A 16923-nucleotide genomic window follows, 5' to 3' on the forward strand; every position below is an offset into this window, starting at 1 on the left:
TGGCCCGTGCAGTGCTCTAGTAGGGAGCATCGGCCGCACCTCCACCAGTGTCACGACCAGAGGGGCCGTGGAGATAGGCGTCGGGAAGAAGCCAAGACTGGGAGCCTTCTTTTAATTACAGCGCCAGGTTCCAGGACACCGAACAGAACAAGCGCGCCTCGAGAGCCCACCGCCGCTTCGTCGTCGTCTTCGACTCAGCGCGGAGGCCGCGCGGCGCGTTAGGCGCGTGGCAATATATTATAGGTATACAAAAGCCAGTGTCGAGCTGTGCAAATGGATATGAAAAATGCGTACACAAGCACATTCGATAGTACTGGGTACAAAGATTGCGACTGCAAGCTTTCGCAGAAACCTAGGAAAAGTTCTACCACTATGCAGGCTTCGCGAGTTTTGTACGTTAAAACCCGGATGACGTACAGGAAAAAGTGCTGTTTTTATGCTGTTTACTATACTTGCCAAATACAAGGTGTACATAACGCGTCACCCAGTTGCGTCATTGCATGTACATCTGCTCTGTTGATATACAGGTGACGCAACGCATTTCATTACACCTTACGCAATGTTCGCGGGTACGTTGAACGCGTTGGTCCCAAGTAAGCGCGCTAATTGCTGCATTCGTTTGACGAGTTTGTTCATATGCAAGTGAGCCAGTCCTTGAAGGCCTGGCTGCCTTTGGTCTGGACGTCGGGCCTTCCGTTGGCGCAGATGAGCGCCCCGTCCGCCTTCAGAACCACCAGCGTTGGTATGCCCGCCACCTTGTAGCGAGTCTTCAGCGTCCTGCGAACAAAGTAACTTCGCGTCCATTACTCTGTCCCGAGACACTTTTTATACACGTGTATAAGATGCACATATCCTGGCTACATTTGTACCTTTATGCACAAACTCCTTCCTATCGCTCGCCTACTGAGTTCGAACCCGACCGTGGCGGCCGCGTTAATAAGGCGGATAATGATAAGGAAAGAGGCTATTCGGATAATGACAGCGTCCATCATACCGCACCTCAACTACCCTCTCCCGTAACAATGAGCTGGCTCACCAGCTTGCCTGCGATACTATACACCGGGCGCCGGGGATCCCATGGACGAGTCCACCGACGGAGCAGGCGGTCAGGGCTTACAAACACACTGTCGACGAATACTACACGCAGCGAAAATTGGACTTAGCTGATTTACCGCCACCACACCAATCCTTATCGATCCGTGTGGCTCGCATTCTTCGCCGAATACAGTTTAATCTTCTACGTACACCAGCCAAACTTCATCTATACCGGCGCACTTCCACAACTCAGTTCCCAAACTGTCCACACACATATGCGGCCATAGAGCACTGCCTTACTCAGTGCCACGCAGCCTTCCAGTCCCCCGCCTATCCTCCCCCCCCTCCCCCCCCCCCAACCGTGGCTCATCTGGCTCGCCTCCCTAGATCTGAAGCAGCAACGTGTCCTCGTCGCCTTGGCTCAGGACCTATTGAACGCCCAATAGAAAGGATTTTCTAATAAAAGTGTCACACCACCACCATCCGTAACAGATATCAATCATGACGGAACGGAAAAATAAACGCGCTAATTAGAAAGGCCTCTAGACTGGCGTTAAGATTGCCACAAGTGCTTCATAACATCGTGTTAAGATTAACCCCATGCGTCTCAGAGAGGAAGTACTTGGACGGTCTGGGATTCTACTGGGCTTTCGAAGAACGTAAAAAATCTATCTGCTTGACTCCCAGATCAGGAGACTTAAACGGATCAGGACGGGCCGCACTCTCCTCTCTAAACTCAGACTTCTCAACCTATAGAAGACCATAGCGATCAAACCACAAACATCGCTCCAGAAATCAGACACCTTCGTGGTTAGACCGCTGCTCAGGAGTATCGACCCGGCCAACCACGAGGGCTGAAGTAATGCCACAGAGCTAAAATCTTGGACGAACATCTAAAAAAGGCCCAGTTTGTGATGTACGTGGATGCTTTGGTTTGGTTTGGTTTGGTTTGGTTTATGGGGGTTTAACGTCCCAAAGCGACTCAGGCTATGAGGGACGCCGTAGTAAAGGGCTCTGGAAATTTCGACCACCTGGGGTTCTTTAACGTGCACTGACATCGCGCAGTACACGGGCCTCTGGAATTTCGCCTTCATCGAAATTCAGCCGCCGCGGCCGGGATCGAGCCCGCGTCTTTCGGATCAACAGCCGAGCGCCGTAACCACTGTGCCACCGCGGCGGGTACGTGGATGCATTGAGGTATAAGGGCAGAGAGGCGGCCGCAGTAGATATACGGAGTAACTATACCAACCAAATGCATCCGGACGGCGGAAAAGGTGGCGATAGCCCTAGCAATCTCGGAAGTCAACAGAAGACGAAACAGTTACTGGGTAGTATCAGACTCACAAGCAGCCAGTCGAGCCATCCAAAACAATAAGGGTAGCCTCATAGAAAACAAACTCCTGGCCTGCCGGCCAGAAGGAACAGACACAGACAGGCAAAAAACAATCGTTCTGGGTCCCCAATGATGATGATAAAATGATCTTATTGGTACAGAGAGCTATGACTGGTCCGACTCTTAAGGGCCGGCCCTCACAAAAACTAAGGGGGGGGGGGGGAGTCCCTGTTTTCAAGATTATTCCGGAGCATTCTAACTGCGACCCATCTTCTTTCACTCCCATCTTCCTTCTTTCCCTCACGGCACGGTTGAGGTGTCCACCGAGATATGTGAGACAGTCACTGCACCACTCATTTCCTGATAACGAAACTTATAATTTCGACCGCCTGGGGATCTTGAACGTGCACTGGCATCGCACGGCACACGGGCGCCTCTTGCGTTTCGCCGCCATCGAAACGCAGACGACGCTGCCGGGGTCGAACGGGTCCTATGGATCGGTAGTCGAGAGCTCTAGTCACTGAGTCACCGCGACGGGTCCGTAAGCCAAAATGGTCATTCTTCAGTCACTAATTAATTAGCCCGTGCATATTCGGAGTCACAAATAATGAGTGCGAAAAAAACCTAACATGTTATGTTGGTAATACGATAGCATTAGAAACGGTTTATGCCTTTACCGGAAGTGACGGAACTTCCGGTCTTGTGACGTCACTTTCCTCCAGCCAATGGGCGAGTTTCATGACCAACGATGTATTTTACATTAAAAAACATTGAGCAGCGCGTCACTCACAACTGCAGATTATCGCCGAAGGGAAGCGAAAGCCATTCTGCGTGGTGGTTCTTCAGGTCGTCCCGCATTTCCTCCGCAGTTCGGTTCTGCGAGAGGAACACGACCTGCGTTGGTGAGAACAGTCTACCGTTGGCTGCGTGCCGCGTCGAAACCACGCCAATTCCCACCGAGCAGCCACGTGTCTTTTACACCGGTGTTGCTCTTAACGCCTTGCTAACCACTGAACTATTGCTAACCACGGTGGTGCACGGCTCGATAATAAGCGCAATCTTGTGCATTGCTCTTTGCTCCAGCAACATGGCGGGTATCAGCGCAAGCTACTAGCTAACTAGTTTCAATAGCGATCATTTACTTGGCCTTCAATCTTCACGGGTCCTTGCCCGCACCAGTATAGCTACCCGCTGAATGGAAGCCGTGCCGATTTTGCATCGAATGCCTACCAGGCCGAAAGGAACTTGGCGGTATGTGGTGCTCCAATCCTAGCTGCCTTTCGTTGCAGATTGAACGAGGGATACAAAAACTAACCCTTCAGGTGGCGCTGCTAATACAACAATTCACTGGGGAGGAACGGCAAGTCCAGGCACAAAAGGGCAGCCTATATGTTCACATGCAATGTAGACCTAACCCAAATGCATCGTGACCGCTTGAGACGAATTGGACCGGGACTCTGAGGAAGCGTTGAAGCACTTGTTCCCCTGGAGTACCACTTCTGCCGCCACCATAACTGCGCTTGTCATATGGCCTGGTGATTTACCAATAACGCTATACTCGTCCTTGCGTTTTATGCGCATTTTATGCCACGGATTGGATTACAAACTAGCCCAAACCCACACCTTACTAATCTTCGTCTTTAGTTGCGTCGTTTTCTCTGATTGTCACCAAGTTACCAACCTGAGCCCAAGACGTGCGGCGCAGTTAAGCTTTCGGGCGCGCATACACGTACCTCGACAGGGAGTCCGAGTTGCTTGGCTTCCCGGTATGCCTGGGCCAGCAGGGGCGTGAAGGAGCAGCACGGCGGACACCACTGGGCCGAGAAGTAGAGGCAGACGATCCGCTTGTTGCGCAGGGCCGCGTCGGCCGAGATGCCGGTGCCGTCCTTCGTCAACAGCACTTTGCCCCGGAACAGTTCCATCCACGACCCACTCTGTCAGAGGGTGGGCCGAAAGGCGAGGCACGTTGGGCTGCGCAGAAGGCAAATCATGCCCACGTCCAATTGTTAAGAGCGCTACGCACTATTTTAGCGGCAACCGCGCGAAGCCTAGCCCATTACTGGCAATGGGGAGGGAAAGCCGAGACATGGTAGTTGTTTTATATGTGGTTTTGGTTTCAATTTAGTGTATTCTTTTGTGACTTCTCTCTGTAGATCAGTGTAGATGTGTCCTTAACGCGAGTTAAGGACATCGTAGTCGAAATCAAGAGGAAGAAATGGGCTTGAGCAGGGCATGTAATGCGAAGGCAAGATTAACCGCTGGTCTTTAAGGGTAGCGGAGTGGACTCCAGGCGTACAGAAGCGTAGCAGGGGTCGGCAGAAAGTTAGGTGGGCGGGTGAGATTAATAAGTTTGCTAGGATAGGGTGGCCGCAGCTGTCACAAGACAGCGTTAATTGGAGAGGCATGAGGAAGGCCTTTGTCCTGCAGTGGGCGTAGACAGGCTGATGATGATGATTTTGACTGTTATGTGGCCAAAAATGACAATTATCGGCGTCATCGTCAAAGAAAGAGTCTTTTGTCTTCCACTCGAGCAATGAGCCTCGTCTCCGTTCCTTCGGGGCCTTCGCCCCACCACAGTAGCCATGAAGAAAAGCGGGAACTGATGATGTTATTCGAATTTCTCTATACGACATTCGTAAATTTGGCTTCAGAAGTTCAGATCACTTTCCATTATCAGAAGAATCCGGACCCACTGGGGTTTCACGGTACAGAACATAGCAGAAGGACGACTCGACGTTGTAGTGCCGGAGCCCACATTTCGCTGGCGGGCCTGTCTAAACCAGCGCTGCGCGCCCGCCGGCGCTCAAAGCAGGCCCAGACTTTCTCGGACAAGTCGCGACATGGAGCGTGACTCATCCCGCCGCCGCGGCGCCGACACGGACCCTTCCTCCTCTCCTCCTCTCCGTCGGTGCGAACTCCTCCGACGCTCGCCGGCTCTCGACCATTGGTCTAATTTGAACGGTGGCCAGTGATTGGAGGATTTGAACGGCTGGCTGCCGTAACCGTTACCAGCGGCTATAAAAACGGAGCCGCGCTGAACCCGAGCAGCAGACGGGCAGCAGAAGAGCCATCACGCCGGAGCTACGCTCGCCGCCGGGGCCGCCCTTCTTCTGTGTGCCTGTCCGTGGTGCTCTTGACCCTTGTATCATGTAAAAGCCCTTGTACATACTGTACATAAACGTCCTTTTACTCACCGTCGCCTCGACCGTTTCCTGGCTCGGACTCCCAGTCCCAACAACGTGCGCAAGGAAGTTGAACAGGACAGAAGGACAGAAGAGAGAGTTCGATGGACAGGTAATAAAATGTCTAAGATGCTGTGAGGTAGAAGGCTTGAGGAGGTAGTGTAGCTTCGTAGTGAACAAACGCAAAGGAGTACAGCATTTGGTAAAAAAATATAACAAGCGTTCAGAATTCCTACGTTCCGAAGTCACACACTCGCAAAGAGCAACGACGTAATGCTGGACTGCCGACCAACTTGACATGTTACTTCATTGAATAATGGGTGTAAGGGGGTCATTTGGGTCATTTGCAAGTAATAGAGGTAACAACCATGCGTCATGCATGTGAGAGCCTACATGATCGACGTAACTGCTGAAACTGAAATTACGGTCACATTACGCCAAATTTCTGTCAAATTTTTAAAGATAACTGAGATGTAGCTACAACACCCGGCCTTTCCTTGCATGTGTTGAAGCTTTACTTCAGGAACATGACTTACAAAGTGCTTAAAGGGAGACTGAAGCACTTTTTTTTTGAAAATCAGGCTGGCCGCGGCGTCCTATAGTTTTTCTTGCAGTGTACTGGAATATCGCATCCAAATAAGGCAAAAACAAGTTAGAATTGCATTTTTTAGCTGAAATATGCGGTCTGTGCCACGGGTCACACCGTGCGGCACGCCGCCACCCGTGATTGGTCAAGAGGTCGTGACGACACTTTGAGGACCGGAGAAGCTGCCGATGCGGATCCGGCGCTGCGTTGAGTGCAGATCACAGCTTTCCGTGGTGTTGTAAAAGTGAATATGGCGACTATTTTTTTACTGACCTCCAAAGAAAAGTATACTAGGTTTGTTCATTACACGTATTACCTGAAACCAAAAAAGACGCAGGCAAAAAATTCTACGCCTAGCACAAGCATACGCCATTGTGAAAGACGCGTATGCAGACCATGCGTAAAAGGTTCCAGTACAACCTCGGCTGGTATTCTCGGAAAGGAAGGGGTGCGAACAATACTCAAGTCAATTACCACCACCGAACGCCTCCTGGCTCACCCGAAAGAGCGTCATCCTAAGGAAAAGGCCCAAAGCGCTGTGTACGAAAAATCCTGTTCTCAGTACCCGGCGTTGTAGGTTGGGGCAATAAATTATTTCAAGCAAACGCAGCAGCACAAAGTTGATGTCAAAATGAGCAAAGCGCAGTGGCCAAGCACTGCGAGGCATGTGACCACAGGATAGTGATGCAATCATAGTGCGCTGGAAACGAAGCCAAGTACGCGCACAAGGCTGCTGCTTGACTCGTGGCGCGTACAGCAGATGCCATAAAATATTAATCGGTTCTCGGTAACGTTCGCCCTTCCTAGATTTGCACTTTAGGTTCAGTGAAGTGGTGGCCAACTTAATACCTGTTTAAAAGCCAAGCTAGCTGCAACTCGCCCGCTGCCACAACTTGAAGAAACCGAATGAGGTTGCGAAACATGGTGTCTTTTGCAAATACATGGTTGGCATTCAGTTCTCTCTTAAATTTGCATCCGAAATCACACAGACATATGTCGAACGCTTTCATTTTAATCGCGTAGCTACGATTAAACGAGATGCCGCATATGAAGAGCTTCGATGCTTGCTTTGCTTTATTGTGCTTTGCTTTGCTTGCTTGTTTGCTTGGACACTTCGAACTGAGTATAAAATCACTAACAGAGCCTTGCTGAGCACGCCTCAAGTGGTATGGCCGCACCTAAGCTGAGGAGAGCGACACATGCTTGAGCCTCTATAAGGTTTCTGCAGGGGCTAAGTGAGCATGTTTCTACATTTAGAAGAGGCGCTTCTTCGGAATGGTGACAAGCCTCTCATGCGCGAGAAAATCGAAGGAACTGTGTCATGGTTCAGCCGCGCCTTTTCGACAGAAATCTCCAGAGGTCACATTAGGGACAAGCTCTGCATGTAGCCGCTCTTACGAAAGTGCTTCGAGCAGAGTAGGCTTGCTTTGGTCAGCTTGAATTCTTGATCACAGCAGCGAGCGCTTGCGCTGCGAGCTTATGATCTTGCGAAAAACAGTGGAAGACGACACAGTCTCGGCCGTATTTGTTCATGGACACGAACGCAGAGTAGTACCTCATGTTGAATCTGATTCTCTAGGTCGGCTGATACACTTTGTACGTCACAACGCACGCAGCACGAGACACAACGCGCGCTGAAAGCTCGCTCGGGTGCGCCGAAGTATCCCCGGCTCCTCCACGTGACGTCACGTTGGCCGACATGGACTAGGTTTCCCTCTCCGCTGTCCTCCTCTCCTAGGCTCTCGCGGGGCGCGGGAGATTTGAACATCGCGTTTTTAATTGGTGATTGCGCCGCTGTTTTAGCAAAAATTGAAAAAATAATTTCGCACACGTGATCAGCAATGACACTACTTCAAAACCCTAAAAAATTACCGGATTCGAAAACCGCCTCAGTATCCCTTTAAAAGCTTTTTTGAAAGCAAATATTGGCATGCCGTATTCCTGGCGACACAGTCTCTTCACACATTCCCATCAGTTATAGAGTTTTACACACTTTACTGCTTCTTAAAGTCAAATATGACAGATCGAGGTACAGCTGAGATTCAAACAGAATATATTCGCTTCAAAAGCGAAGGTCTCGTCATTCAAGAAATGGGCAGAAATAAGAATGTTATGGAGCCCAACAAATTAAGGCTCGCAGTATGTTTCGCGTTCGTCGTCTTTTGCATAGATTACGTTCCAGATCACCTTTCGTGATTATGCAAGCGGTTCGCACACAAGTGCATCAACTATATGAATACTTCGAGGCACTTCTGCGTGCCTATTCCGCAGTTCACGCAGCTTCCAAGTAACCACGCACGCTGGTGAGGCGTCAGGTTCGTGTAACCGCTGTTCTCCCTTATGTGGGCACTGGAGCATCAATAGAAAGAACACGTGCCATAACTTTAGAACGGGAATCAAGAATCACTCCACTAAAATCCAGAAAAATCAGGCCGCAAAAACTCAGCACACCTTACGCTTGGGATCTGGAAGTTGCCATATAAGTCTTCCTGGTTCAGTGGGGAAGACAGTATGTGGCTTTGGTTAGATGGTTTGAAGGACAAACAAAAATGAAGACGACAACGTAATCACCGCTTCACTTAAAGGGAAGGAACAACTCACATGCCAAAACTAGGGGTGGCCTTGTATCCGGGATAAAAAAACAAAACAAATTAAGCGCCACGGAGACGCCACTTTAAACAGACGAAAGCAGAGACGAGGCACACTTGGAGTCTGCGTCCAATTCGCACTGAAGTTGTCTACAAAAACAGCTGTTTTCATAGGAATTGGGGGTTGCTCAATCTTTTTGCCCCACCGCCCCATCCTCCTCCCCTTTGTTTTCCCCAGTTCCTCCTCTCTCTATCGGCATTACAAACGCTAAACATGATCTTTCTACACATCCTGTTTCACGTGACCCGTTTCGTTGCATCGCCGAGCTCATTCTTTTCTCTCCTAGTGGCTCCTGCAATATCTCCCTCCGGCCCTCGGCGTCTTTCTACATTTCGCTCTCCCATGGACCTATGTTTCACTCAGTGCATAAGCTGTTGCTGCGGGGCAGTGCCTTCCTCATGAGAGTTTTCTTTTTTTTAAATCTTCATAGAGCCGACGAGAAAGAGTCAGACTTAAAAAAAAACAGGAATTTTTTTCGTCTGATTTCTTACGTGGTGGTGAAGCTGTGTCGCCATTTCCTCGCGAATTGAGCATTCTTCCTCTCGAAAGGCTCGGCCATGTTCTAGCAAGACACGGTAACAGCGCAATATATCTATAAACGTTGCTACTCATGGCCCGATTTGGGGAGAATCGGCAAAGCTGCGAAAAGGAGCCCGTCAAATGGTAAAGTGTGGTACAGAGCCTAGAGAGGCAAAGCAGAGCAAGGGATTCAGACATTTTTGTAAGGAAATCTAAAGCAATGTTCAGACCTTAGAGACGTTAGAGTTGTCCCAGAGTGCATCACGGACGACTCTAGCGCCTTTTCGCTACTACTGAAGTAAAAGAGCGATGAAGGAAGAGCGAGGTGCGTACCCGCCGCGGTGGCTCAGTACTTAAAGTGTTCGTCTACTGAGCCGGAATGACCGGGTTAGAACCCAACTGCGGCGGCCGCGTTTAGATGGAGGCGAAACGCAAAAGGCGCTCGTGTACTGTGCGTTGTCAGTGCACGTTAAAGATCCCCAGGTGATCGAAATTATTCCGGAGACCTCCACTACAGCACCTCTTTCTCTCCTTTTTTCACTCCCACCTTACCCCCTTCTCTTACGGCGCGGTTCAGGTGTCCACGGAGATATGTGAGGCAGTTACTGCGCCATTTCCTTTCCTCAAAACCAATTTTCAACAGCGGAGCGCCTAGTCTTAGCTGTTAAAAGGGCTAAAAAATCCCCTGTGCCCCTTGGTTTCTGTGGCTGTTGGCTTCTTTCATATTTATAACGAGCCCCTCATAGCGGCTTCGGCCATGTGGTGTATCTGTTCTCGCTTCGGCGAGTGCGGCTTCGGCCGCTTCTTTTTGAGCAGCGTCCGCTCCGGCGGACGCAGTTGTTGCTGCGACGCGCGTCTTTTCTTTCCTTTTTCTCTTTCCTCTGATCTTATAACTCTCCTCTATCTGTACGTGGCAGCGGTGGTGGCTTGGCTAGAGCCAGTAGCAGGCCCGTGCAATTTCCTCTTCATCCTTCTCTCAGTCACAACAACAACAACAACAACACCTTCCCTTGTTTGCTTAATTGCTTAGCGAGGGCCTCGGTTCTGGCAGCCTTGACGCCATAGGAAGCATAAGTGGGTTCTCACGCAGCTTCCACCCTCTCCGTTAGATTACGTTCTACGTCACACCTGCGGTAACTCAGGACGTTCTAAGTCCGCCGCTTATGAACGAGGGTGGCGCTGATGAACACTTTCAAGGTTAGGTTACTTGTAAACATCAATACCCCTGAAAACAGAAGATTTGACAGCCGTCGCCGTAGCTCAGAGGTAGAGCACCGGACGCGTAATTCGGAGGTCGCGGGTTCGGATCCCACCGGAGGCATGTGGTTGTTTTTTCTTCTGCTTTTCTAATCAATTAGCTTTAAGCGATAACATATTCAGTAATGTTCGAAATTGATCAACACCACGAAATAAATAACTAAATTAAAAAAAATCCCTGGTGCCCCTTGGTTTCTGTGGCTGTTGGCTTCTTTCATATTGGCCTAACGACGTTTATATTGGTAAGAAGATCGAACGAAACACGTGAACTCTGCTAAGCGCTAAGCAACTTCACTGCGGAGGCTATCTTCTTCCGCCTTAAAACCATCACACTTGGGATGGGATTGCTGTTTCTACTGAGTGTCTTTCACTTTGTCCCGTCCTAACCTATAGTAACCGGCTCTTCCTTTTAAATTCTGCTTCATCTGCCCCAGTTCTCTTCCCTTGGAACTGCATCGCCCACACCATTTTTCTGAGATACTCTTCCTCCTTTCTCATTACGTGATCAAACAACGGAGCTTTGACTCGTGTAGCTTCGCTCTTAAGTTTAGCACTTGAACCGAGCCCTTAATATGGTTACTGGTTTTAGGGGCTATAGGAATAGCAAAATTTTATTGGTCTTCGTCGACCGAGACGTCAAGTTATACTGTCTAGCCAGTTATACTGAATATGGCAGGAGACAGGAGATAAGCGATGCATTACTCATAGTACATCACTGCACATATTTAGCCTAAAAAGGCTCCAAATTGCATTTTTATGAGTTTCGATGCCTGATCTGTTGGAGACGAAGCGACAGCGCAAGTGAAATTATCTACACTGGAAATCTATCAAATGCGACTTTGCGTGAGGAGAGCTATATAAGATGAAAAACTGCTGCTCAACGCTTGCAAGGCTCCTCCTCTCCATCTTCCTATTCTGCGGAGGTTAAGTGCCTGAGCTGCCCAGGTGAGATGCTTGCAAAACCCCGCTTAGTTGCTATATACTTTATATTTTTCTGTCTTCTTGTTCGCGTGTCTAAATAATCGGATCGAAGACGACAGTGTCCCCGTTCACATTCCATTCTCTATAATTTATATTATGGAAGCTATGCTCCTATACCCTAAATCCCGTCTCATCTTTTCCTAGAGGAGATCAGGGGGGTCTTCCGTAGACAAATTTTCGGGTGGTGGTTTGCTTGTGTAGCGTTTCGGCGGCTGGTAGACCAAATTCCCTTTCGCTCTACTATAGGGTTCTTCGTTTTCACATTTCCGCCGCCGCGGTTGCTCAGTGGTTATGGCGCTCGGCTGCATACCAAAAGACGCGGGTTCGATCCCGGCCGCGACAGTCGAATAGCGATTAGGCGAAATTCTAGAGGCCCGTTCACTGTGCGATGTCAGTGCACGTTAAAGAACCGCAGGTGGTCGAAATTTCCGGAGCCCTTCACTACGGCGTCCTTCATAGCCTGAGTCACTTTGGCGCGTTGATACCCCATAAGCCAAACAATTTTCACATTTTCAGTAGTTTTGAGCTAACCATGTAAACTTAACATGGAGCAGGCTGAGGTACTCTCATGCTTACATTGGCCGCTGCACACGGCGTCGGCAGCTCAGACTGTCGTCAATGCTTCCTTACTTCTGACTTTCACTCTCTTTTTTTTTCAGCATTGGTTTGTTTTTTGGTTCAGCGTAGAGGAGCAGGACAGGGAGGTGTTTTCAAGCCAGCTCCCTCCTTTTTCCAAGTTAGGAATATCAGATCCAAGTCTGACTCTCCTGGCCATCCAAGGCCATCACACTACTGTAAAAGGGTGGTTACTTGGGCTTGTTGCTTCGTAGTTTCACAGAAAGGAATTGCTCTAGAAAAAAAAAACTGGACACTGAAAGAAGAACACTTCAGTGCGAGAGCTTATTGTGTTCTTTATTCAGCGTCCTGTTTTTGCGCGCCATTCCTTCGAGTGAAACCATCGCACAACTATTATCACCAGGATGCAAAACTCTTGGTGGGGACATATGAGCTGCGCATATTCATACTGCTGACTGTAACGAGCGGAACGTCGTTCTCGCCAGTGCAACATCCTCAAGGCTGAGGAAACAGAGTTCCTTTTCAAGGCCACGTTGGTGTAGGAGGTTTGTTGCGCACAGCACAGCAACCCTGCATTGCAGAACATCCTGACGCGTGCGCGCTTAGTGTTGCCGCAAGACCTTTGGTCGAAGCTCAAGTCAACTACAAGAAGAGAGAAGGGGCATACTTCCCGCGGTACTATACGACATGCTCTGTGCCGAATTGAAGAAAAACACGCAGAAAAACAAAGATTGGAGCGGATGAGGGGAAAGAGATAGAAAAGTTTTATTTAGGATAGAGTAATTCTCAGGAGCCATGGATGAACCAGGCTTGCTGGTCGAGGTTAACGCTGGTCAGGGCCTCCTCCCACTGCTCGTGGGTCGGGTGTGGCGCTATTAGCTTCATGTCCGGTTTGTCCTGGCATTCCAAAGACGTATGGTAAAGCCAGAGGCTTGTTCCGCACCAGGGACAGTAACTTGGGTATTGTGTGGGTCTAATGTGTAAAACGTGAAGACTAGTATATGTGTTTGTATTCTCCTTCAGTGAATGGCATCCAATGATTCGAAGGGTAACCTGACATCGGAAAGAAACGAGGGAGGAAGACACCTTCCGCCTAGTCCAAGCCCTGGTTATAAGCAGGACTACCTACTGGCTCCCCTATCAAGAGATTAGAGTCGTTGATAGAAGGGCCACTGATATATCATCAGAAGGGGAGCCGATAAAACTGCCCTAAACATGTCACCAACGACATCAACGGAACGTCTTTGGGCACTCCGAGTACACAACACCTTCGAGAAGCTCAAGGAGAGAGATCGTGGCAGCGTCCGCGGCTTTCCACGCGACGTGTAAGGAGCACTGAGATGCTGATCTACACTGGAGAAAGATTTTTTGAAGGGACAGGCGGAAAGGGAAGGGTGTAGAAAATCATTAAATGTAATAATTGATACAAATATAAGGACATAAATGGGATGAATACAGAGCCAAGGGGAATGCAAGATGGTTTTAATATGCGTCAAGAAGACCAATGTCCGGCATACCACTGAGAAAAGTTACGGTACGAGGTTAGTACAGCCATATTATAGCATTTCGTCAACCTTCTTGACATACCGAGCAATTCTGGACAAAAACATTTTTTTGAGCGCGATACTGTTTATGAACCCACTTTTTTCTTACAGTGGAAGATTTCATTATAACAGTCAATATATCCGCACATAACCCGCGGCTGTCTTATATTTTTTTTTCTCTCTGCGGTGGTCAAAAGCGTTCCCTACTGGTTTTCTACGGCAGTCTTAACTCTTCGATGCGATCGATGGAAGCACTTTAAAAGAAAGATTTTGCTACATATCACAAGAATGGGCCATTACCTTCAATATTTCTATAGCAGTATCTTACAATTTCCCAATGTTCAAAATATTTGTCCGAGAAAGTTGAACGTGTGGGTTGTTGCCAAAGTAAACTCATCTTCAGCTTCAAAAGTATGCGGCATGCATCAGCATTATGATCATCATTATCAGCCTGACTACGCCCACTGCTGGGCAAAAGCCTCTCCCATGTCTCTCCAATTAACCCTGTCATTTGCCAGTTGCGGCCACCGTATTCCCGCAGATTTCTTAATCTCATCCGCCCATCTAACTTTCTGCCGCCCCCTGCTACGCTTGCCTTCTCTTGGAATCCACTCCGTTATCCTTAAGGACCAGCGGTTATCTTGCCTTCGCATTACATGCCCAGCCCGAGCCCACTTCTTCCTCTTGATCTCAAATAGGATATCATTAACGCGCGTTTTTTCTCTCACCCGCTCCGCCCGCTTCCGATCTCTTAACGTTACACCTATCATTTTTCTTTCCATAGCTCGCTGCGTTATCCTTAACTTTAGCTAAACCCTCGTTGTTAGCATCCACGTTTCACCCCATAGGTGAGTACCGGTAAGATACAGCTGTTGTATACTTTTCTCTTGAGGGATATTGGTAAACTGCCATTCATGATCTGAGATAACCTGCCATATGCGCTCCACCCCATTCTTATTATTCTAGTCATTTCCCTCTCATGATCCGGATCAGCTGTCACTACCTGCCCTAAATAGTCATATTCTCTTACTATTTCCAGCACCTGGCTACCAACTGCGTACAATGTAAATTGTACAATGTAATTTTTCAAATAAACAATTTATTATTATTATTATTAAACTGCTGTTCCCTTGCTAAGCTGTTGAACAATACTTTGGTTTTCTGCATGTTAATTTTTAGCCCCACCGTTCTGCTCTGCCTGCCTAATTCATTGATCATGCTTTGCAGTTCATGTCCTAAGTGATTTAGCAAGGCAATGGTATCCGCGAATCGCAAATTATTTAGGTATTCTCCACTAACTCATATCCCCAACTATTCCCAATTCAGGCCCCGGAATACCTCCTGTAAACAGGCAGTGAATAGCATAGGCGAGATCGTAGCTCCCTGCCTGACATCTTTCCGTATTGGAATTTTATTGCTGGCTTTATGGAGAACTAAGGTAGCTGTGCAATCGTTATAAATATCTTCCAATATTTTCACATAACACATAACACCCTGATTCCGCAATGCCTTCATGACTCCTGAGGTTTCTACTGAGCCGAATGCTTTTTCGTAATCAATGAACGCTATATATATGGGCTGGTTATATTCTGCGCATTTTTCATGGTAAAAAAAAATCATTTTTGGGTTGCCTCGCCAGTCAATCACCTCGTATTGTTCCGGAGGATGGAGCGCGGATATCTCTTTGTGCTTCAATGGGTTTTATTCACGTGATTTGTGCGACTACAAAGAAGTATTTTTTTTTCCTTCAGAACGCACCCCGCAAACTGTTTTCCATGAGTGTACACATCAAGAGGTATACATATGTCTTTTTAATTTTGCCGAGAACTCCGATGTCCTACATATAGAAAAATTAAATATCCAATGCACGGCGCCGCTGCGAAGGGCAGGCTGTTACTAGCACTGCAAAACCTTTGTCAGTAAAAGTTTTGTGAGGCCTCGAGCGCCACCTTCAGTTTCTGTTTTCCCGTTCTCGTGCAAACGAGCGGTATGCTGAACTGTACTTTATTTTACATATTTCTGCAGGGCAACAAAGCTATCGGAAAGGAAAACTCAACTAGCGAGGTACATGCCACCTCTCCTAAGCTGGAAATGACTACAGCTGTAGCGCACATTACAAAAGTGTACATTCTCCTTGGGCACGGGTCGATTTGGTCAGGTAGCAACCGATGGAACATTCTCAATAGCTCCTTAGGGCCTTAGGGTCCAAACTTCCCTAGGTCACCTGGCCAGAAGGGGGGCGCTCCCAAAACCCTGCGCCATGCTCCACTAGGCATAAGACTCCATTTACTGAGCGTATATGCAGACTTAAGAAAAAGGCCGACAACCTCCCTCTCCCCTTCTCAGCCCATCTCCCTTCAGCGCGAAATTTTCTTCTGAGCAACTATTCTTAGCCCCCCTACGCATATGGCTCAAAAAGGCGTGGTGCATATGACACCATCCGCCATAAATTCGTTGACCCAAACAAAGCCCTTGTTTAAACATTCAGGGCTGGCAGGCGAAGGACGACAGAAAAAGGGAGACAACTGCATGTCATGGACAGAACCACATGTAATGCCCACTTGCAGGCCTTTGAGGTAGAAATACACAAATAAGAAGCAGTCAACTGTATTTCTGAAAGCGCCCTTCTTCAGTGAAAGTCTTCAAGTCAGATTTCTCTTGAAAAGAAAGCTGTCCTACATTGTCAAGAGGACTCCATTATACGCTATCGCTCTATCCTCGATAAGGGCGGCATTTTGTCGATCCCGCGCCTCCCAGACACGTCGCCTCACGCGTAGCCCGCCAGGGTGGGGGGGGGGGGGGGGGGGGGGGGGGGGGGGGGGGAGCATCGCACTTTTGTCTGGGCTGCACGTTGACCTCAGCCAGGTCATCGTCGTCGTCAGCGCCGTGCCACCGTACGCACCCTTGCGCGCTCGAAGCTCGTTCTGCCGACACAGGCAGGTAAGCAAGCAAGCAAGCGCAGGCTCTCCCGCAACCCGCCCGGCCACCCGACGGCCCCCACATTCGGCCGCCCACCGCCGCTGCTCCACTTTCACCGACCCGTCCGGTGGCTTTGCAGTCGGCTTATTTCCTCGCACAAGGAAGCGACGGCGGCTTTGAGAAGCCGCGCTAACCGAATCTTGCTTCTGCTGCTGCCTACACCCTGCCCAGCCATGTCTCGCCGTGTGTCTCTCGCTTCAAACAGAAAAAGGAAACAGAAAATAGGCTGAGATTGCTGTCTGGGAGAGGCATAGGCGGAGTAGTAGCCTTTGGGCGTGGAAA

The 16923-nt window shown here is 48.9% G+C and overlaps 1 protein-coding gene across 2 annotated transcripts; it reads right to left on the reverse strand.

The window, feature by feature from the left end:
* Positions 1-359: 359 nt before the first annotated feature.
* Positions 360-4334, reverse strand: LOC149331935 (nucleoredoxin-like protein 2). 2 transcript variants are annotated; one of them, XM_089555600.1, is made up of 3 exons: positions 4102-4334; positions 3159-3244; positions 360-777 (listed from the first exon to the last, which is right to left on the reverse strand). In XM_089555600.1, the coding sequence occupies exons 1-3, from the start codon at positions 4288-4290 to the stop codon at positions 633-635; spliced, it is 420 nt and encodes a 139-aa protein (XP_089411726.1). In that variant the 5' UTR covers positions 4291-4334; the 3' UTR covers positions 360-632. The 2 variants fall into 2 exon arrangements, with proteins under 2 accessions (XP_089411726.1, XP_089411725.1); XM_089555599.1 differs by having other exon boundaries at positions 3159-3262.
* Between the last annotated feature and the right edge of the window lie 12589 nt (positions 4335-16923).

The sequence above is a fragment of the Amblyomma mixtum genome, chromosome 8, assembly GCF_055824585.1.
Source record: "Amblyomma mixtum isolate Tamu chromosome 8, ASM5582458v1, whole genome shotgun sequence".
NCBI lineage: Eukaryota > Metazoa > Arthropoda > Arachnida > Ixodida > Ixodidae > Amblyomma > Amblyomma mixtum.

Excerpts from the sequence above, each read along its gene's own strand:
- LOC149331935 (XM_089555599.1), bottom strand. The coding sequence starts at position 4,290 with ATGGAACTGTTCCGGGGCAAAGTGCTGTTGACGAAGGACGGCACCGGC. Across the intron at positions 3,263-4,101 it reads AACTCGGACTCCCTGTCGAG|GTCGTGTTCCTCTCGCAGAA; the intron begins GTACGTGTATGC and ends TCACCAACGCAG. Across the intron at positions 778-3,158 it reads TTCGGCGATAATCTGCAGTT|GACGCTGAAGACTCGCTACA; the intron begins GTGAGTGACGCG and ends CTTTGTTCGCAG.